Source organism: Ursus americanus, chromosome 4 (genome assembly GCF_024610735.1).
Source record: "Ursus americanus isolate L20-20 chromosome 4, mUrsAme1.1.p, whole genome shotgun sequence".
In the NCBI taxonomy this organism is placed as follows: Eukaryota; Metazoa; Chordata; class Mammalia; order Carnivora; family Ursidae; genus Ursus; species Ursus americanus.
The window spans coordinates 21,515,016-21,536,592 of NC_142130.1; the positions used below are offsets into that span (position 1 = coordinate 21,515,016).

The 21,577-nt window shown below is 58.6% G+C and overlaps 1 protein-coding gene across 2 annotated transcripts; it reads left to right on the forward strand.

The window, feature by feature from the left end:
- Positions 1–606: 606 nt before the first annotated feature.
- On the forward strand, positions 607–20,172 carry EPHB3 (EPH receptor B3). Of its 2 annotated transcripts, XM_045776674.2 has the most exons (16): positions 607–1,166; positions 9,449–9,513; positions 10,728–11,400; positions 13,697–13,852; positions 14,631–14,981; positions 15,153–15,277; positions 15,456–15,615; positions 15,696–15,804; positions 16,154–16,206; positions 17,287–17,409; positions 17,540–17,787; positions 18,295–18,510; positions 18,622–18,771; positions 18,864–19,057; positions 19,372–19,527; positions 19,633–20,172. In XM_045776674.2, exons 1-16 carry the CDS (start codon positions 1,049–1,051, stop codon positions 19,739–19,741), a joined length of 3,006 nt encoding a protein of 1,001 aa, XP_045632630.2. In that variant the 5' UTR covers positions 607–1,048; the 3' UTR covers positions 19,742–20,172. The 2 variants fall into 2 exon arrangements, with proteins under 2 accessions (XP_045632630.2, XP_087717591.1); XM_087861465.1 differs by having other exon boundaries at positions 18,295–18,771.
- The last annotated feature ends 1,405 nt before the right edge of the window (positions 20,173–21,577 follow it).

Genomic DNA, 21,577 nt, shown 5'->3' on the forward strand with positions numbered 1-21,577 from the left:
ATGACTTCATGCCTGCATCCACCACTAAACTAGCTCCAAGAGAACGCAGACCTCTGTCTATTGCGATAGTACCAGCAGTAATAGAGTTCATGCTCAAAGAACGGCTGAATGAATGAATGAATGGATAAAAGAGCAGAAGGCCGTGGTCTCAGGACTGTGTTGCGCATGGGCACCTCCTTGATAGTGCCTAAACTCATGGAGGTGCCTGGAAAAAAGATAGCCACGTGGGGGCGTCCCTGGGCACCTACGGGCCACAGGGGGGCGCCCTCAGCTCGTTGTATGTGACTGGCACCTCTTCAGACACAGGTTCTGCTACTAATGGCCAATGGGAAACAGGAGGCGGGGTTTCAGTCTGATTGACAGTATAGCTCCGCCCAATCTAATTCATCTTTTTCTTGGCCACGCCCACTCCAGGCTTCGGAGACCCCGAAGGTGGGCCTGACCGAGGCGCCGCCAACTGAACTCCAGCAGAGAGCTCCCGAGGCCGAACCAGCGCGCCTGGCGGTCTGTGAGTGGGCGGCCCGCGGCTGGGGGCGGGGCCATGGTGCTGACAGGCAGGAGGCCGGTCCCGCCCCTCTCGCCCAGAGCGGCAGCGCCGGCGCTGGGGACACCAGAAGTGAGTACGTGAGCGGCGAAGGAAGATCCCTGCTCGGACCCCGGACGGCGCGCGCACCCGGAGCCCCGGATCCGAGCCGGCCCCGCGGCAGACCGCCAGATAACTGTGCCCCCGAACTACCACCACTTGCGCCCTCCCGCCCCGGCCCGCCTCCCGGAGTAGTCCGGCTCCGAGCTCTCCAGTGCCTGGGATCCTCCTGGACCGGTCCGTCCAGATTCCCGCGGGTCCGACCTGCCTGCATCCCCCGGCATCGCCAGGCTCGGGCCGCCGCCTCGGTTCCAGAGCCGCCCGCCTGGATCGCACCCTTTCCTTGCCCGGATCTCCTGGGACCGTACGCGAGCGTTCCTCGGAGCCCGCGGAGCGGACCGTTCCCCGGGTGCCCGCGGCGCGGCTCGGCGCGGCCCGGCTTGGCTCCCGGAGCCCGCCCCGGCCATGGCCCGAGCCCGCCCGCCGCCGCCGCCACCGCCGCCACCGCCGGGGCTCCTGCCGCTGCTCCCTCCGCTGCTGCTCCTGCCGCTGCTGCTGCCCGCGGGCTGCCGGGCGCTGGAAGGTGAGCGGCGTCGGGGGGCGCGTCCAAGGCTTACTGTGCCCGGGGTCGCCCGAGCGTAGGCCGGAGGGGACCCGCGGGATGGGTCAAATGCAGGCTGGGCGCACGTCGGAGGAGGCTCCGTCGCCCGCGCCGCTCCGGGGGCCGGAGGATGGGGTGGGGAGGACGCCCCCGGAGCCGCCTCGCAGGCTCCAGCTGGCTCCGAGGCCCGCGGTACGCGGGTCGTGAATCTCGGGCAGCTCGACTCGGTTTGAGCTTCCCCGAAAGTCACGGCACCGCTGTGAGCTCTTGGGGGAGAACCCCGCACTCACCGCGGAGAAGCGGGGCGCTCAGCGGCCCCGGGAGGCGAGGAAGTGTGGGCGACCCACCAGGCGAGGCGGGGGCGTCTGAGGCCGCCGCGGGGCTGTGGCGGGTGGGGGAGAAGCGGGACTCCCAGGTTGGGGGGCGGCGTTGGTTAGGAACCGGTCGGAGTTGACTGTGAGAGGTGTGAGTGCGTGCACCCCGCTTTGTCAGGGGCTGGCTGCGGGGGTGGGGAGGCGGGGGCCTGTTATTGTTTATGGTTTATGGAGCGCCGGTTACACACAAGGTGCTGAGTGCACGGGCAGTGCGCACTGCTCTGCGGCTCGCCTCCGCCTCTGGCAGGACGTCCGAGTGCTCGGGTCTCCATTGAACCCCCGAAGTTCTGGGGTTTGCCCCATTTGCCGGTGGGAAAGGCCGAGTTTCTCGGGTTGTGTCAAACCTACTCAGACGGTGCCGGGGGAGTAGCTCCAACTTCCAAACGACTGTGCTTGGGTGCACAGGGTGCTGTTGGCCCTGGTGGGAGAGCTCATGCATATGGGGCCACTTGACACGAGCCTGTGGCAGACAGAGGCGCTGACACTGGTCACAAACAATAGACACACATACACACACGCAGAGTTTCCAGAAATTTTGGAGCCATTAAATAAGAGTAAAAGAACCTTCCTTAATGTGGAGGGAAGGACAACCCAGAAATTTAGGGGAAATTGGAATACAGACAGCACTTATTTTTGGAGTCTTTAACAGCAGATCTAGTCGCTTTCTTAGTACAGGAACAAAAATATGAATTCTGTGTAACTTGGTTTGTTTGTGTGTTCACAATTGGTAAACTTAAAGGTTGGAAGGAAAAAAGAGCACAGTTCTGGAAGAAGGGCATCTTCTGGTGCTTTCTAGTTTTCTCTATGGGAAAATGTTCCTATGAACCCCCACCCCTTTTATCTCTGGGCCCACCGGCGCTGACAGACCGATTCACACGGGCGGACACATGCAAATCCAAGCAGACACACTGAGGTCGCGCCCACATGTGTGTGATAGGATCTCAGGCATGAGAAACCAGTGTGGGGCTTTGTTGTTGATTGCCTCAAGGGTGTGAGCCAGGGAGCCTGTTGGAGTTCCCAGGTCTGCGTCTCTGTGTCTTCGCCCAGGAAGGGCGACACAGGCACAGGCGCTTATGGGGCTGTGTGTGTGTGCCAGGCTCAGGGCCCTTGTTGTCAGATGTGGTGGGTGCTGGTGCTGACAGCGGGGTGGGGGGGGTGTGGTTTGGGTCAGGTGAGCGAGGGCTACCTGAAGAGGCTTACTCCTTCCTTCCTTCCTTTCTTTCCCCTCCTCACCTCTCACAATCTGGGGACCCTCAGCAGCAGGCTATAGCTGGGAGCTGACATCCAGCCTCCAGGCCAAAGAGCTGAGGGGCTGACCAGGAGGCAGAGGACCCACGAGCAGTAGCAGCACGGGAAAGAGAGGGCAGCAGGGCCCCAACTGTGTCCCTCCTTCCCCCCTCAGCTCTGTCTGGGGCTACTCCCTGACTGGGTAGGTGGTGTCTGGGAGGCCAGGCCAGTGTGGGGTGCCCCTAGGAAGTAGCAGTGCCTTCCACGGGTGGCTTTTACCGGTTCCTTTACTTTTGCCGCACCTCAGACCTTAGGGTTTCAGTTGGTGTGAGGGACAATGAAAGGAAAAAGAGAGATGCTTTGGGGAGACCCCCACACGGAAGTACGCCTACCCACTCTGTTCTCCCTCCTTGTGAGATGGGGTAGTGATAGTACCCACAATCCTAGACCTGTAGTGAAGATTGAGTCCTTAATGTGTGTGGGGTGCTTAGCACACAGCCATTATTATTCAAGGATTAGCTGTTATTATCATTGTCCTAGGGTCTGCCCCCTGGGGAGGGGCAGAAGTCAAACTGGTGTGTGCCTTACCTGCTGGAGGGAGGTTAGAGGAAGGGGTGGGGGGAGTGACAGGGGGAAGGTCGATCTGGAGAGAAAGTTGTCTCCCCGCTTCCATCTCCCTTCAGCTCTGGGAGCGATGGGAAGGGATGAGAGCTAGGTCAGGGGCAGCTGTCTCTGTGTCCTTCCCATCCCCCAGCCCTGTCAGGAGCCTGAAGGGTGAGATGGGAAGACTTGGTGGTCCTGGGCTATGGCCACTGGGCAGGGCTAGGTAGGACCCTCCCTGCTCCCAAGCTTTACAGGTAGGGGATCCAGGCTCCTTGCTCCAACCTTCCATTTGGCTTTGCCAGGATTTGGTTTGCCCTGGGCCTAGGGGAGCCTTTTGGCTCTCTGCATCTGAGAGCCATTATATTTAGGCCCAGAGTCCTGAGCTGCGTGTATTGTTTCGTCATGGATCCCCTGGTTAGGTGCTGTCTAGCCCCTGGCTGCTCTACTCCCTACACACTTGGGGTCCACCAAGACTGCATCCAAGGACCTCATCAGTTCTCCATGAGGATGGAGCAAGGGCCCTTGCTTGTCCTCCTTGGTGGAAGAAACCCCTTTCCCCTTGCCCCCTGATTGCTTACCTCCCCCTACAAACACCCGAAGATTTTGCCCTCAGGTTTACCCTCAGTCATAGGGAAACGGGCCCACCTTGTTGCTCACTCTCCTTACGAGTAGTGTTTCCCGGTCCCCCAGGCCAAGCTCCTTCTCCCCTTCAGGACCACGAACCGGAATGTGAGCAGACCAGGAACAGGCGTGGGATGAGGAAGGATGTCTGGGCCGTAGGGTGCTTACACCTCAGATAGGACGGGGAGGTCTGCTGCGAGCCTACCCTCTGAGAAAGAGAGGTGTGAGGTTGCCAGGTGTGAGAGGTGGGGACCGCCCGCCGCAGTGCACCTGGTGGCGAGGGAAGGAGGCATGTTGAGTCCGAGTCTCTCCGAGGCAGCAGCCGTGGCCCCCGAGGATGTGCTCGCTGAGGGGACACCAGGCCGGGGATTTCTGTGGCTGGCTCACTTGTGGAGTTGCCCCCCACCCCATCACCGTTTGTCACAAGCTGGCGCTTCAGAGCTGCCACTGAAGGACAGTGGCAGGTATTTGGGGGAACCAGTTTGCTGTCACTGCCTTCCTTTAAGCCAGAACTGCTGCCGGGGTGGCCTCCGCGGCAGGGAGCGAAAGCCTAAGCTGCCGTGGGCAAGGCCTCCGCCACCCGGCCTTACACTAATTAAACAGCATGAAGAGGCTGAATCACCAGGCCTGCATAGTTTGAAAATTGTAGCCCTGCCTGTTGTGCTGAGTCAAACTGGTTTGTCGGGATTGGGCAGCTGGGGAGGTGGGGGGCAGGGCGCCTGGGTACAGCTGGGCACCTGATGGGGTGGGAGAGGCCCCCTGCCCCACGGGCTGCCCTGGCCCCAGATCTCCTATTGCCTTCTGCCCCCAGACCCCTGGCCAGACCCACGGTGGCTGGGATCCCAGGGAAGGGCTCAGAGGCCTCACGGAAGGGCTAGCTGTCCAAACGTCCTGGCTGGCTGGCAAGGCCAGGATGAGGGTGGGGGCATGGGTGAACACAGGCATCTGGGCTCCTTGCTCTGTGCTTTCTCCTCCCTTCTCCCTCTCAGGTTTATTTAATTATAAATTCCTGCGATCTGAGGGGAGGAATGGAAAACAAAATGTGTTCTCTGTTTTGAGATGCTCCCCTCCCCTCCATCCCAGATTCAAGGGCCAAGGGTCCATGGGCACAGAAAGGGAGAGGTAGCCCAGGGTGAGTTAGGCTCTTCTAGGTCCCACAGCAAAAGCCCCCCACCACCAGGTCCCCCTCCTCCTTGGGCTGACCACCCTGAGTGTGCAGCTTGGTACACGCAGGTATACTCACTGACACGCAGGGTAGGGACAAGATGGGAGAAGATGAGACAGATGCCTTGGGTTGGTTGGCCGAGGTGGGGACCCAATCAAGGAGGAGGGGGACCAACTCAGGACTGGCATGGGGTTTTCTCCCTCTCTTTGCAGGCAGGGCTACGCGCCTTCTTGTCTGGACTCAACCCCTCTGTCCACCTGCCCCTGCTCACTCTGCTGGCCCAGCCTGGGTGCATGACCTTCCCCACCACCTTAAAGTCCCTCATCTGGAGCTTGGGCTTCTTGCTTTTGTCTCTGGGGTTTTTTGATTTGCTGGGTCTCACCAACACAGAGCAGTGTGCTCTGTGTGACTTGGGACCTGGGGTGCTGTGGCGTCCGGTAGCTCCATAAGGTTGTGTGTACTTGGGCCTTCACCGGGATTGGTGGCTGGCTCCCAGCTGTACCAGGGCCGCCCAGTGAGGCCCTCAGACACAGGCTGGATGCCCACGATATTCTCCTCTTGCTGGGTGCCCAACGTATGTGTGGAAGTGTTGCCCAGAGCTCCTGGGGCTAAGTCTCTTCATGATGCCACCCCTCTCCAAGGGCTCAGTGCTGGGGACAGTGCCATTGTGCTGGCAGGGAAGTACCTGGGGAGGCCACACCCAGCCACACCCAGAATCATCTTTATGCCCCTGCCCCACCCCCAGTCTTGTGACCAGTGACAGCTCCTGCCTAGGCCAGAGCCACAGGAAGCAGGTCTGGGGTTTGCTCCTTCCCTGCACCTTGGGCCAAGACTGGCCCAGTCCCTCGGCTTTCTTAGCAGACACTGCCTTCTCCTAGCCCTTCCTCCATCTTGCCTGAAGACTCAGCTCATAGAAAGAACACGCTTGCAATGTGTGTGTGTGTGTGTGTGTGTGTGTGTGTGTGTGTGTTGCATGTGCATGGAGAATGCACCTCTGAGGCTTTGTACGCACTGTAGACGTTGGCATTAACACTGTCTGTGTGCTCCTGTGGCACGTTTGAGTGCCACGGGCATCCGTGTGTGCCGCTGACGCTCGTGTGTGACTGCGTAAGAGCGCGTCATCGAGTCTGTGTGGAGAAACTGGTGTTTGTGTTTGCACTTCACGACACTCCAGACTGTGACTTGGGGCTGGCAATCGTGTGCAGTTGAGTGTGTAAGGAGAATGTACTGTTCGGTGTGCGTGCCCTCCATGCACGCATGTGTCTCTGGAAATCCGCACACATGAAGACCGTAAGAGTGAGTGTTTGCCTAAGGCAAACCAGATCTGTGTATAGGAAAGCTTCGCGGTATGTGAATGTCTAAGAGACGAATCTGTTTGTGCCGTATGCATCTGCGTGTCTGAAAAAGGCAGACCGTGGCTCTGTGTGTGTGTGTGTGTGTGTGTGTGTGTGTGTGTGTTTGCGGGCGGCTGTGGCTCCGTGTGTTTTTGTCCACCATATGTGTTGACTTGTCATTCTCTGGCCCCAGTGGCAGAGAAGGAGCCCAGCCCGAGAACTGGGGAATGCTTGTGCGTGTGTGTATTTGTGCACAGGCAAGAGCCGCACAGCTGCCGCCACGTGGCCGTTCTCCGTGGCCCTTTGGCAACCTGAAAGGGGTGCTGGTTCACTTCTGAGCGTTGAAGCCCCAGTCCCGAAAGCCCCCGGGCCTGCTGTCCACTTCCCTGCTCCCTTCGGAGGGGCCGGTGGGGTTTCCGGCCTGACAGAGCCCTGTAGCAGAGAGTGCCTGTCTGCCTTCTGGTCTCCCTCCAGCAGCCACATGGGGGGCAGGGGAGGATGGGGGTGCGGTTGGCAGCTGGGGAGATTGGAGACTGCTCACTCAGTCCTCTTTTGTCCTTGTCTCCTGTACCTCATAGCCTTCACCCCAGCTCGTGTACGTGCACGTGTGCGGCACACACATAGCAGAGGAAAGGTGGGCTCTGTCGGGTTGGATCTGTCCCTCCCAATGCCACAGACAGATGGATTCTGGGACCCCCTTCCATGCCCTTCCTGAGGCTGGGACACAGGCACCTCAGGGTCTCCCTCTTGCTGAAGGGAGCGGCCCCTCCCCTTCCCCAGAGAGCAAGCCCCCTCCCCACCAGGGTGACCGGAGCCCTTCCTCGGGCACACATGACTCGAAATCCAAGTCCTCTCCTCATTAATGGGAAAAATGTGCCGAGATTGAGCGATGGCCAAGGCTGAGCGATGGCCAAGGGCTGATCCCCGCCCCCTCCCTCTCCCGCTCCCCAGAAATTAAACAGAAATGAAGAGCCTCCCTCCACCTCTGCCTACCCCCTCCCCTCCCCCTCCCCACCGTCCCCTCCCTCCCCTCCATCCTCTGGAGCCAGCGCAGGGCTTGTTTTAAACTGTGGAGGAATCTGGCTGGAGGGGGGAGGGGGCTGAATATTTGGGTTTAAACAGTTCCAGATGGGTTTGGCACAGACTGAGCAGAAGGAAGTGAGGGAGAGGGAGGAGGGAGGCAGCTCGAGGGAGCGGTGGGAGCCCCTGCCTGCTCGGGGCGGGCGGGTGGCGGGCAGCGGGCAGACAAGCAGGCGGACTGGCTGGCTGGCTGGCTGGCTTGGGGGGGAGGGGGTGCGTTTGGCTCGACTGGCTCCAGGGACAGTAATACTCTGGGCTGCTGGCTGGGGAAGAGGCTACTTGGAAACCTCCCTCTCTATCTCTGTCTCCTCGGGCCTCCTTGTGTCTCCACCTCACCATCTTTTGTAGTCCTCAGCTGGCCACCCCACTGTCTGGTCCTAGCCAGCCGGCTCTGCAATCCTTCCAGCTCTGAGCAGCCCGCCGCCTCTCTCCCTGCCTGTCTCTGGGCCCCTGCCTCTGCCCATCTCTCCTTGCCTCCCGTACCCCCCTGCCAAATGTGTGTGTCTCTCTGTCTGTCTCCCAGAGAGGCCTGTCTGGCCACCGACCGATGAGGCTGGGATAGCTCACCCTGCAGCCAGGTCTTCCAGGGACAAGCCACCTCTGAACCTCACTCCCCCTTGGGCTTACATGAGGGTCTGGGACCACAGCTGCCTCACCCACCTTCCCAGCTCAGACCCAGCTGCAGGAAACCAGTGAAGGCCATAAGCCTGGAACCTGTGGGGATTGGGTCTTTCTCCTCCTGGGTAGCCCCAACCTGCCCTATTCCAGCTCATGGCAGAGGGGAGAACTGCTGACTGCCCTGGCTTCCAGGCTAGAAGAAAGGAGTTGGCGTCTCTCTCCTCTCAGAGAGTAGAATTGTCCAGTCAGAACCCAGAACCTGATTCCTAAGGGAGTGAGTTTATGTCAGAGACGTGAATGGGCCCCTCCTATGGCTGAGCAAGGGGAAACAGATAAGAAACTGAAGCTTGGAATAGGATCGGTGCTGTAACAAAGCCCCTGGCCCTGGATGCACAGAGGAAGGCATCTGACCTTAATTTGGGGATTCAGGGAAGGCTTCCTGGAGGAGGTGACAGCTGGATTGAGACTTAAAGGATACAGAGGAGCTTTCTAGGCTTTCTCTGTTCTTCCTTTTACACTGCAGTCAGAGTGCTCTTGTTAGGGGTTAGTTGTGGAGTCTGCTACTTTTCAACCCTTCACCCCAAGGCTAGCAGTTTTACCTCAGGTCATATATTTACTTTATCTGGGCCTCAGTTTTGTCACCTGTAAAAGGGGTACATCAACAGCACCTTTATCCAAGGATTGTGGGAAGAACAGAACAGCTTGCAAGGAGCTGGTCTGGATCTTGGTGGCCCTCAGCCCACCATCAAAGAGTATTCGTGCTCCATTCCCCAGAGGTGGTTGAGTGGGAGGCTGGGTGGGAGCAGGCTCTGCCCTGTAGCTGCCCTCGCATTCCCCTGGGCATGTGTGGAGCCGGGCCTCTGTGTTGGGAATGGAGTCAGGGGAGGCCTGGGCAGCAGGGTCTGAAGCACACGGTCCTTTGTTCCAGGATAAAGGGCCTGCTACCCCTTTGTGTGGAGATTAGCCGAGCCTGTAGGTGTGTGAGCTGGCCCTGGCTTTTGCCTCTGGGGTCAGTAGCAGACACCCACCTCCGACTGGCCGACTAGATGGCTCACGTCTTTGGGGTTATGACGTTTCTGGGGATGGCTGCAGGGTCTTCTCCAGGGGAGGGTAGCTGAGACCTTCGAGGACTTAGGGGGTGGGGTGGGATGGGATGGTCCTTGGTGGGAATCATTCTCTGGTGTCCTATTTCTTCCCATCCTGAGCGTGGCTTCTGACCTTTGTTCTTTTGTTGCTCCCCAGAAACCCTCATGGACACAAAATGGGTGACGTCAGAGTTGGCATGGACATCTCATCCAGAAAGTGGGGTAAGCCTTCCCTACCATCTTCCCTGAGTGTTGGTTGTCAAGTCCGCCACTTCCTCCTCCAGCATCCATTCCCCTCACCTCACCAGGGCTGGAGAAGGGCTGCCTCTGCCCCCTGCCTATCAGTTTCACCTCCTGCTCCATTCCCATCCTCTGCACCTGTCACCTGCCTTCTTTGCCAATGGGTGTTTCTCACCCTTTCAGCCCTCAGCCTGCCGGTGTCCTCCTCCCCACACACACACCATCTTTGTCCCATTCTCCCTCTGTCCACCCCTCAGCCTGCCTTCAGCCTATAGCCATCTTGTTCCTGCCTGACAACTCTTTGCATGTCTTCTCTAGCCATCTCCCTCCTTCCTGGGTCCCTGAGTAGGGCACTGGCTTGGGGATGAGGAAACCTTGGCTCCAGATCTCTGACTTGCTCTGTGACTTTTAGCAAGGCAGTTTACTTTTCTGGGCTTCCATTTCTTAACTGTTAAATTCCTGTAGTTCTGACATTTCTAAAATATCCTAATTAACCTCCCTAGATGGCCTTCACAACTCCACTGAGCTCTGAAACTCTGGGGTGGGATGGCACTCCAGGCCCTCATTCATAGACCTGACTGTGTGACCTTGGGCAAGTCTCTACCTTTGAGAGTCTTGGCTCCCTTTTCTGTAGAGTGGGGGCAGCAGATGTACCTGCTCACGGAGTTGGAGTGGAGGTTACATGCGGTAGTGAGAGCCAACGTTCAATGAATGCTTGCTCCATACGGGACAGTGTTACAGGCCCGTTATATATATTAAACTGATTTGATTGCTTGCTCCATACGGGACAGGGTTACAGGCCCGTTATATATATTAAACTGATTTGATTCCCTGTCGTCTCATTTATGTCCGATCAGCCCCATTTCGTAGACAATGACAGTGAGGCATAAAAATAACAAATATTGTATCTAATAGTCCCATAATACTTATCAAATGCTCTAAATTCTTTGTTCATAAAGTCATTTATTCTAATACGTCTTCATTGTCGCCACGATGGGGAAGCTGTGGTACAGGGAGGTTAAGTGACTCAACCCGTAGTCACACAGCCAGGACTGGGATTTGAACCCATGGAGTCTGCGTGCTCCGCCGGTATACCACAGAGGCATCTCTGTGAAGCGAATACGGGTCTGGGCATGTGGTCCGCGCCTGGCAAGTGTCGGCGCTCATTCTGTCTTTCTCACTTGGTCCGCGCACAGTGGGAAGAGGTGAGCGGCTACGACGAGGCCATGAACCCCATCCGCACGTACCAGGTGTGTAACGTGCGAGAGTCGAGCCAGAACAACTGGCTTCGCACGGGGTTCATCTGGCGGCGAGAGGTGCAGCGCGTCTACGTGGAGCTCAAGTTCACCGTGCGCGACTGCAACAGCATCCCCAACATCCCTGGCTCCTGTAAAGAGACCTTCAACCTCTTCTACTACGAGGCTGACAGCGACGTGGCCTCGGCCTCCTCCCCCTTCTGGATGGAGAACCCCTATGTGAAGGTGGACACCATCGCGCCTGATGAGAGCTTCTCACGGCTTGATGCCGGCCGTGTCAACACCAAGGTGCGAAGCTTCGGGCCGCTCTCCAAGGCCGGTTTCTACTTGGCCTTCCAGGACCAGGGTGCCTGCATGTCGCTCATCTCTGTGCGTGCCTTCTACAAGAAGTGTGCATCCACCACCGCGGGCTTCGCGCTTTTCCCCGAGACCCTCACGGGGGCTGAGCCCACCTCTCTGGTCATCGCCCCCGGCACCTGCATCGCTAATGCCGTGGAGGTGTCCGTGCCCCTCAAGCTGTACTGCAACGGCGATGGGGAATGGATGGTGCCCGTGGGAGCCTGCACCTGTGCCACCGGCCACGAGCCAGCTGCCAAGGAGTCCCAGTGCCGCCGTGAGTGGGGACTGGCTGGGGCGTGGGGAGGGGAGCACTTGGGCCAAAGTCCTACTGCCTCTTACCTGCCAGTGAAGGCACTCTGGCCTCAGGTCTGAGGCAGAGGGACGAAAGGGAAGAGGGGTATCAAGTGCATAGAGTGTGCCGCAGAAGGGAGGGAAAGGAGAGAAAATGAGGAGACGCACCAGAATCATAAGAGAAAAAAAGAAACTAAAGAGCCAGGTAGAGAAACACGGAGAATCCTTGGTAAGGAGGCCCCTGATCAGAGAATCAGGAAGCCAGCAGAGATGCCTGCTTTGTTTGGCCGCAAGTGGACGCTCCACCCTGGAAGTACTAGCGGGGCCCCAGAGCTGTGGGGTCAGGGGCTGTGGGCACTCACGCTTGGCCCTTTCACCGTGGAGTCTCATCTGCTCTTTGAGAGGCGGTGTTTTCAGCACAGAGGTCAGGGGCCCAGTCCCTGAAGTCTGAGTCCTAACTCTGTCACTTAGCACCTGTGGGACCTTGGGCGAGTTACTTAACTCTTTGAGCCTCGGTTTCTTCGTGTGCAGGATGGGGCCAATAGTAGTGCTTCCTCTGTGGACTCGTAGTGGGCTTGAGTGTGTCGATGCATGTGAAGCCCTGGGAACAGTGCCTGGCACATGGCAACACAGACACCATCTAAGTGTTAGCCATGACTCTCTCAGGAGCCTGGGGCTGCGTGGGGGACAGGGATTCTCTTGTCCTTATTTCATACAGGAGAGGCTAGGAGGCTTGTCCGTGGTGGCTTGCCAAGACTCCTAAGTCCTTACAGTGTACTAGTCTTCCAGCTATAAAACCCATTCACGAAGGGTTCTCATTCGAGTCTCATCCCAGTCTTGTAAGGTAGATTCCAGTTATCTTCCTCTATTTTGCCAGTAAAGAAATGGAGGCTCTGAGAACAACTATACTCAGGATGTCACAGCTGGAAATGTGGGAGCTGTGGCTACAGCCTTGTCAAGTGCTCTGCCATGCAGGGCAAGATGCTAAGGGCCTTGCCTTCTGTCCCTTCTGCCCTGGCACTTGCAGCCTGTAACTCTGAGGGGTGGGGGCTGGCTCTTAGCACAGGCCGAGGTGTGAGGGGGCTGGGAGGCCCCATGTTGGGTGTTGTCATGGCAAGGTGAATAGTGCGTTGCCCGGCCCCTCTCCACTTCTCTATGGGAACCTGCCCCAGACTTCCTCTTCCTAAGTGGAGAAAGGGGGTGGGGGTGATGAGCCTGACAGCCTGAAGAGGGGCTAACACTCTGCAGGTCCCTGGCAGGAAATGCATGCTGGTTCCCATAGCAACCAGCCTGGCCTGGCCTCTGCCCCCTCCCCCACTGGCTCAAAAGAGCTGGGGGGGGGGGGAATATCACCTTAGTGAGGGGAGATTAGACCCCAGAGAAGAGGTAGCCCCAACTCTGGGTGTTCCGCACTCTGGATGACCGCCCCAGGGGCAGTCATGTATGGACAGAGTGACCATATGCTTTCATGTGTCTGGGGCGGTCCTGGCTTATGCTCATCATAGCATGATTATTACTAGTGGCCTCTTTCACTCTCAAAATATTCCGGTTTGAATAATAAATTATACGGCTGTCATAGATACGCAGAATCCTATAGCCCAGGCCCAGGAGCCCCAGGGTAGATGGCAAGAGAGGAAACTGAGAAGGAATGTTTAGGCACCCAGCTCTGGGCTCGCTTTGGGGCCTGGGGTGCCCCTTGTGGATGCTTTGAGGCCTCTGAACTCCTGGTGACCCCAGCCTTCCTGCCTGCCATCTTTTTCTCACCCCTCTTCAGCCCCCACCCCTACCCAAGGGCAGGAAGGAGCTGCTGCCCTGCTCCTGGTGGGTGGGGAGAGCGGCGGGTCCTGGGAGCAAGGCCCCACCTCTGGCTGTTCTGGGGTGGCCATGAGGGTACGAGGAGTGATTTTCCTCAAGTTTCAGGGAGGGGGCAGGGGCATCCTGGCAGAGCAGAGGTTGCTGCCAGCCTGCCAGTGGTCTCTTCCCCACCCCTCCTCTTCCTTCTCACTCCCTTCCCTGCCTCGACAAGCCCAGGCTGCCCAGGTGATGGGGCTGACGTCTTCACCCGTGAGGCCCCCGGGGAGGGGTGGGGGGCCGGGGCGGGGAGGAATCCGCTGACGTGGGGTTTCCACGGGGCAAAAGGGCCTTTTGTAGCTGCACTGGAGTTAGGCAATCCCAGCAGAGCCCCCACAGTCTAGGAGTTGGAGGGGCCAAGACCCGTGCTGGGAGAGGGCCAGATTCTCACAGATCTGAAGAGCATGTCCATCGTCTTCTCCCTGCAGCCTGTCCCCCTGGGAGTTACAAGGCGAAGCAGGGAGAGGGGCCCTGCCTCCCCTGCCCCCCCAACAGCCGCACCAGCTCGCCGGCTGCCAGCATCTGCACCTGCCACAGTAACTTCTACCGTGCGGATTCGGACTCTGCAGACAGCGCCTGTACCAGTAAGTACACTCGTGGCCTTGTTCGGCCCCACTCCAGGCCTCCCCTTGGGGGCACTGAGACGGTCGCTATGAATAGCCACTTTCCAGCCAGGGAAACTGAGGCTTGGGGAGGTTCGACGTTGTGTGCAGCATGGCACAGCTGAAAAGTGACTGGCTCCGAGCCAGAATCTAGGTCAGCCGCTCAGCCTTTCCACCAGCATTGAGTAAGCGCCTACTAGCTCCTTGCCAGGCATCCGGAGCCACTGGGGCCGCTAGCCCCTCACTCCTTCCGCCGTGTAGAACTGCTCTTCTCCTGGCCGAACCCCAACTGTAGAAGGGCCTCACGTCCTTGGGGCAGCCTAGTGCCCTGCCTTCTCCCTGCTCTGGACTTTGGTGCCAGGCGTCGTGCCAGGTGCCAGGGATGTGGAGGAGAATAAGATAGTCACTGTCCTAAAGGAGCTTGCAACCTGGTGGGAGAAACAGTTGTGAAAATAGATAATGAGCATACAAGGTGCTAAGTGCTGGGCTGGAAGGATGCCCAGGAATTGTGTTATGGGGGTACAGAGGACAGGAAGGAAAAGGATCAAGGAAGACTTCCAAGAGGTGGTGACATCTCCTGTTGAGCCTTGAAGGCTAACTAGAGTCTTCCTGGTGGAGAAGTGTAGGAAAGCTATTCTGCTTGTTAAAGCAGGGACAAGAGCAAGGCGGTAGGAAGTTGATTGCAGCACGCAGAAACTCTGGATAGAAGGGAGGTGTTGGGGCCCTAGCTCACTGCCCTCTCCCTCCACCTTCCCTGCAGCGGTGCCATCTCCCCCCCGGGGTGTGATCTCCAATGTGAATGAGACCTCACTGATCCTCGAGTGGAGCGAGCCCCGGGACCTGGGTGGCCGGGACGACCTCCTATACAACGTCATCTGCAAGAAGTGCCACGGGGGCCCTGGGGCTGGGGGCGCCTCCACCTGCTCTCGCTGTGATGACAATGTGGAGTTTGTGCCTCGGCAGCTGGGCCTGACAGAACGCCGGGTCCACATCAGCCACCTGCTGGCCCACACGCGCTACACCTTTGAGGTGCAGGCAGTCAACGGTGTCTCGGGCAAGAGCCCTCTGCCCCCCCGCTACGCGGCTGTGAATATCACCACCAACCAGGCTGGTGAGGAGGGGACGCGGGCGGGTAGGGCCTGGGTCATTTTCTCCCACACAGAGCTTCGGTTGCCCGGGGCCTGCCAGTGGACCACCAGGGGTCCCCTGGGAACCGGGTCCTTGGGAAGGATGCCAGGGCCCGAGGAGCCCGTTGTGAGCCCCCGCCCCCATCTCCCCCCAGCCCCGTCCGAAGTGCCTACATTACATCTGCACAGCAGCTCAGGCAGCAGCCTGACCCTGTCCTGGGCACCCCCAGAGCGGCCCAATGGAGTCATCCTGGACTACGAGATGAAGTACTTTGAGAAGGTCAGAGCCTTGAGGGGCAGGAGGAGGCTTTGGGGTGAGAAGATGACCCCAGATAGTGTCAGGGGCCCTTGGGGGCAAGGTCTTGGGTATGGAGGCGGCCACAGGTGGGCCCTGGGGGGCAGCAGGGGCTGATGGGCCCCAGGGCCACTGAGGTGCCTCATTTCTCCTGGTGTTGCAGAGTGAGGGCATTGCCTCCACGGTGACCAGCCAGAAGAACTCGGTGCAGCTGGACGGGCTGCGGCCGGACGCCCGCTATGTGGTCCAGGTCCGGGCCCGCACCGTAGCCGGCTATGGGCAGTACAGCCGTCCAGCTGAGTTTGAGACCACAAGCGAGAGAGGTATGCAGCCCACTGCCCCTGTGCCCGCTCCCCTCAGACTTTCCGTCCCTCCGCTCAACCAGTCCCCTCCCGGTCTCCAGGCTCAGGTGCCCAGCAGCTCCAGGAGCAGCTTCCCCTCATCGTGGGTTCTGCCACAGCCGGGCTTGTCTTCGTGGTGGCTGTCGTGGTCATCGCTGTCGTCTGCCTCAGGTACTCCCAGGCCCGGCTTGCTTCCACGGGCTGGCGAGAGTTTCCCTGGAGCAGCCCACATGCCCCAGAGGCCCTTGGTGGGCCCAGGCTCTACCCGCTGCCAAAGCGTCTCTAGTCCACACCCCCGGCCTCATCCTATCGCCTGCCTGTCCCCTGGCAGATCCCCTCAGGGACCGAGTCCACTGAGCCCCTTGCACAGAGACGCAGTAACTGCTGTTACCACTACCTGTGGGACCAGGCACCAGGCCATGCCCGGTGCACCCTGCCCCTCCTGTGAGCCCGAGTGTCCCCTGAACAGAGGGAGCTGTCGGGCTTGTCTCAGGCCGCACCTCCACCCTGCCCCCTCCAGGAAGCAGCGGCACGGCTCTGACTCGGAGTACACAGAGAAGCTGCAGCAATACAGTGAGTTTGTCTCTTCATCCTGACCCTGCCCGCCCCCCAAAGTTCCCTTGGTCCCTGCATGGCTTGGAGATATCCTTTCGCCGCCTGGGATTTCATCCCTTGTACTCCTGTCCCGAAAGCCCCTCCTGCTTCCACTCAAGTGCCATTTCCTGAGCCCCTGCCTCCCTCCTGCTAGCCCCAGACAAGCATGAGAAGCGACCCCTCTCAAAGGCAGCTAATCCTAGGAGAAAGACAAGATATGCACACACAGAAAAGATGAGAGAACAGTTTAGTGTTAAGCTGGGTGTTCCTGTTACAAAGGGCAGTAAGAGTTCAGAAAAGGGGAAGGCTTCCTGGAGGAGGTGGCCTTGGGCTGAGCTGAGCCAGGCCGGTTGAGCATGGTTTAGAGAGGTGGGGGGAGAGCATTCCTGGCTAGAAGAGCCTCTGGAAGGTAGTGGGTGGGGTGGGGAGAGTGCCCAACTGTGGGGGCAGTGAGAAGACTGGTTTGACAGCTGCCGGGGAGCAAGGCTGGGTAGTTGTGGCCAGTCCTTAGAGGGTCGTGAAAGACAGGCAGAGGAGTTTGGACTTGACTCCACCATAGGTAATCCGAAAGGCTCTCAAGCTGGGGAGTAATACAATGTGAGTATTGTTTTAGGGAGACAGGTATGCAGGATAGTTTGGTGGGAAAAGTCCAGAGGCAGAGAGCCCAGCTGGGAGACTATTGCAATAGTCTGAGTGTTGAAGGCCTGGAGAAGGTCAGGGGCAGTGGGAATGAGGGGAAGGATGAATCTGAGAGATGTTTTGACATGACGAGAGATGAGGGAGAAAGAAGAATAAGAATCCTGCGTGTCTAGCCTTTATGGTCACTAGTTCTCATGGAGGGAACGGTGAGGGGGTGGGGAAGGGGCAAGCTGGGACTCCAGCAGGGAGGGATATGGAGCAGACTTAGGAGGGAGGGTGCAAAATGTGCTCCCATCAGGGATGGCGGGGGTGGGGGGGCAGCATGCTGGGCCTGAGGACGCGGCCTGAGGAGTTCCCTCACTGTCCCCCACCCTAGGCCAAAGAGCTGGCCCCTCTCATCCCTGCCTTTTCTTCCTCTAGTTGCTCCTGGAATGAAGGTTTATATTGACCCTTTTACCTATGAGGACCCTAATGAGGCTGTGCGGGAGTTTGCCAAGGAAATCGATGTATCCTGTGTCAAGATCGAGGAGGTGATTGGAGCTGGTGAGTCCCCTAGGGCACAATGGGGAGGAGGTGGGGGGGAAGGGGGTGTTACCCCAGGAGGGGGCCAGCATGCACTGGGTACAGGGCCAATCCCAGAAGCCACTTCCTACCTGTGCCTTCTGCCCTGCAGGGGAATTTGGGGAAGTGTGCCGGGGTCGGCTGAAGCAGCCAGGCCGCAGGGAGGTGTTTGTGGCCATCAAGACACTGAAGGTGGGCTACACGGAGAGGCAGCGGCGGGACTTCCTCAGTGAGGCCTCCATCATGGGCCAGTTTGACCACCCCAACATAATCCGACTGGAGGGCGTGGTCACTAAAAGTCGGCCAGTCATGATTCTCACCGAGTTCATGGAGAACTGTGCCCTGGACTCCTTCCTCCGGGTAAGAGCCAGCCCCTAGCCCCTCTCCCTCCCCTACCCCAGAGAGCTGCATTGGGCAGACCACCCCCTCCCACAAGGTCAGACAGACCCTACCCTCTTCAAGTCTACAAATACTTACTGAGGTGGCCTGGAGCAGGAAAACCAGCCAGGTGCTCAGAGCCAGAAAGACCGAAGTTCTCATCCCGACTCTGCCCTTTATTGCCTGTGTGACCTCAGGCTTTACTTACCCTCTCTGAGTCTGAGCTGCCTTGGTTGTAACATGAGAGTGGTAAGAACTATTTGGATCCTCACCGGGGTTCACTGGGATGTTGTATACAGATACCTGCCACACAGTGGGCCGCTTACACTCAGTGCACTCTGCACATAGTCACAGGCATGGGTGAGGCATGGTCTCCAAGGACTCAGAGAGAGTAGGTGGAAGCACAGGTGGGCGGGCAGGAAGGTCTTGGGTGGGCCCTGGGCCAGTAGGGAGGTGATGGGCCCACCTGAGCCTGCTCGTTGCCTCCAGCTCAACGACGGACAGTTCACGGTCATCCAGCTGGTGGGCATGCTGCGGGGCATTGCCGCTGGCATGAAATACCTATCCGAGATGAACTACGTGCACCGAGACCTGGCTGCCCGCAACATTCTTGTCAACAGCAACCTGGTCTGCAAAGTCTCAGACTTCGGCCTCTCCCGCTTCCTGGAGGATGATCCCTCTGATCCTACCTACACCAGCTCCCTGGTACAGGAAGCAGCTGGGAGGGAGACCGGGGGTGGGGCCAACCAGGCAGGGGCTCGGGGCTGGGGACCAGCCCTGAGTCATAGGGTGAAGGGCGTCTGCCCCCCCCACCAGGGCGGGAAGATCCCCATCCGCTGGACTGCCCCTGAGGCCATAGCCTACCGGAAGTTCACCTCTGCTAGTGATGTCTGGAGCTATGGAATCGTCATGTGGGAGGTCATGAGCTATGGAGAGCGACCCTACTGGGACATGAGCAACCAGGATGTGAGTGGGGCCAGCCGGAGTGGCCAGGTGGGTGGGAGTCAGCTGGGAAGCAGAGTGGTGGCTCATTCCAGGCTTCTCTGTTCTCTCCTCAGGTCATCAATGCCGTAGAGCAGGATTACCGGCTGCCCCCACCCATGGACTGCCCCACAGCACTGCACCAGCTCATGCTGGACTGCTGGGTGCGGGACCGCAACCTCAGGCCCAAATTCTCCCAGATTGTCAACACCCTGGACAAGCTCATCCGCAATGCTGCCAGCCTCAAGGTTATCGCCAGTGCCCAGTCCGGGTCAGTATCTCTGCCTCTGTTCCCACTCTGCTTCTGAAGATTTATTTATTTATTGGGGGGGGGGGGCACGTGAGCAGGGGCAGAGGGAGAAGGAGAAAGAGAAGCCCAAACAGACTCCCTGCTGATCACAGAGCCCGACATAGGATTCGACCCCACCACCCCGAGATCATGACCTGAGCCGAAATCAAGAGTCGGACACTTAACCGACTGAGCCACCCAGGCGCCCCATGTTCCCACTCTGCTCTTGGGCCAGCAGCCCTACCCCTGCTTCCCTTGCCGTTAAGATTCACCGAGTCTCTCTCTTCTCCCCACAGCATGTCACAGCCCCTCCTGGACCGCACGGTCCCGGATTACACGACCTTCACGACAGTTGGTGACTGGCTAGATGCCATCAAGATGGGGCGGTACAAGGAGAGCTTTGTCAGCGCAGGGTTTGCGACCTTTGACCTGGTGGCTCAGATGACTGCAGAGTGAGTGTGCCTCAGATTTGGAGGGGCAGGGCCGGGGACCCTGAGCAGGGCCCAGAGTGGTGGGCAGGAGGGGAGGGACTGACCCTGCCCTTGGTCCATCCGCAGAGACCTGCTCCGGATCGGGGTCACCTTGGCTGGCCATCAGAAGAAGATCCTTAGCAGTATCCAGGACATGCGGCTGCAGATGAACCAGACGCTGCCCGTGCAGGTCTGACACCTGACTCCCACTGGGTGGGTGCCCCCCAAGGACTGTGCAGGGACTCTGACCAGCCGGCTGGACTTTTGGACTTTTGGATGCCTGGCCTTAGGCTGTGGCCCAGAAGATGGAAGTTTGGGGAAGGCCCAAACTGGGACTTCTCCTCCAGGCCTGTGCTCCCTCCCCAGGAAGTGTGCCCCAAACCTCTTCATATTGAAGATGGATTAGGAGAGGGGGTGATGACCCCTCCCCAAGCCCCTCAGGGCCCAGGCCTTCCTGCTCTCCAGTGGGGGATCCCCACCACCTCAGACTTCCCTGTTCTTCAGTGCTGGAGGTCCTGGCAGGGTCAGGTGGAGAAAAAGCCTGGGTTCTATAGGGCCCAGCCCTGGCAGGGGTCTGGCCCCCCAGGTAGGCAGAGTAGTCCCTCCCTCAGGAACTGGAGGAGGGGATTCCGGGAATGGGGAAATGTGACACCCCATCCTGAAGCCAGCTGGCACCTCCAGTTTGCACAGGGACTTGTTCTGGGGGCTGAGGGCCCTGCCCCACCCCCACCCTTGGTGCTGTCATAAAAGGGCAGGCAGGGGCAGGCTGAGGAGTAGCCCCTTGCCCCCAGAGACTGACTCTCAGAGCCAGAGTTTGGATGTGTATGTGAGTGTGTTTGTGTGTGTGTGTGTGTGTGTGTCTGTGCACGCACTGGCCTGCACAGAGAGCATGGGTGAGCGTGTAAAAGCTTGGCCCTGTGCCCTGCAGTGGGGTGAGCTGGGCCGTCGACGGAATAAAGGCAATAAGAAGATTCTCTTGCCCCTTCTCTTTGCACCTCCCGAGGCGAAATTCCCGCATGCCCTCAGAATCACAGTCCCTCAGTGCCAGCCCTCTTCAGAATTCCCCTGGAGTCTTTGGAAGACCAGATCCAGGCCTTTCTAGGCTCACCTTCCCTTTTGTGCTTCAGCCTTATTGCATCTAATTGCTGGGAAGTAGGCAGAGTAGCAGGAGAGCAAACTGCCCCAGAGTGCCTTCCTTCCAAGGCCCAGGTGTTCCTGGGGTCAGGGCAGACACTTCTCAGTCGCTGCTGTTTTACAGAGTCCTGTCACACTCATTGTCTCTGAGGGAGCTGAAGGTGTAGGGGCCAAGTGACCTTGGGACACAGAGGGCAAGAGCCTACACCGGTGTTCAGATGCAGAGGCTAGCTCCTTTCAGCAAGCATCAGCCCGGAAGTGCGGCTGCTCTTTTCTGAGCGCTTACTATGCTCCAGGCGCTGGGCTAAAGCGCTCCATTTATACATGGATCTTATTTAATCTCACAACGACCAGCCAGGAACGGAAGTATTTTTATCTCTGTTTTACGGAGGAGGAAAGGGAGAGGTTAAGTCACTTGCCCAAAGTCGCTGAGCCAGTAAGTGAGGCCTGGGGCTGGGATTCCCACCCAGAGACTGCCTGTACACTTGAAAGGTTCAGAGGATAAATAACAAGAACCAGGAAGAGGATTAGGAAAACAGCTTCTGGAAATGTCAAAGAAGAAATCGTGGGGGGGGGGCGCTCAGAGGCCCCTTGGATACAGAAACTGGATGGGGGGGGGGGCAAGTGCAGTCCTTTTTCCCTGTGTCAGGAGGGACCCTCCAGGCAGTAAACCTTTTCTGGACGTGGAACGTGTTTCCAAAGTAGCCGCATACCCTGAATTAGAGGGTCTTGGCCGGACCCGGTAGGGGGAGGGGCGTGGACAAAGTCTCGTCGATCTCGGGTTTCGCGTCTCGAGAACATCTCCCGGACGTCTCCTGGCAGTGCAGAGTTCTCATTGGGGAGGTGGCCCGGGGTTGGCGCAGCCACAGGCCCGGAGGCAGGGGACAGCTACTAGAGG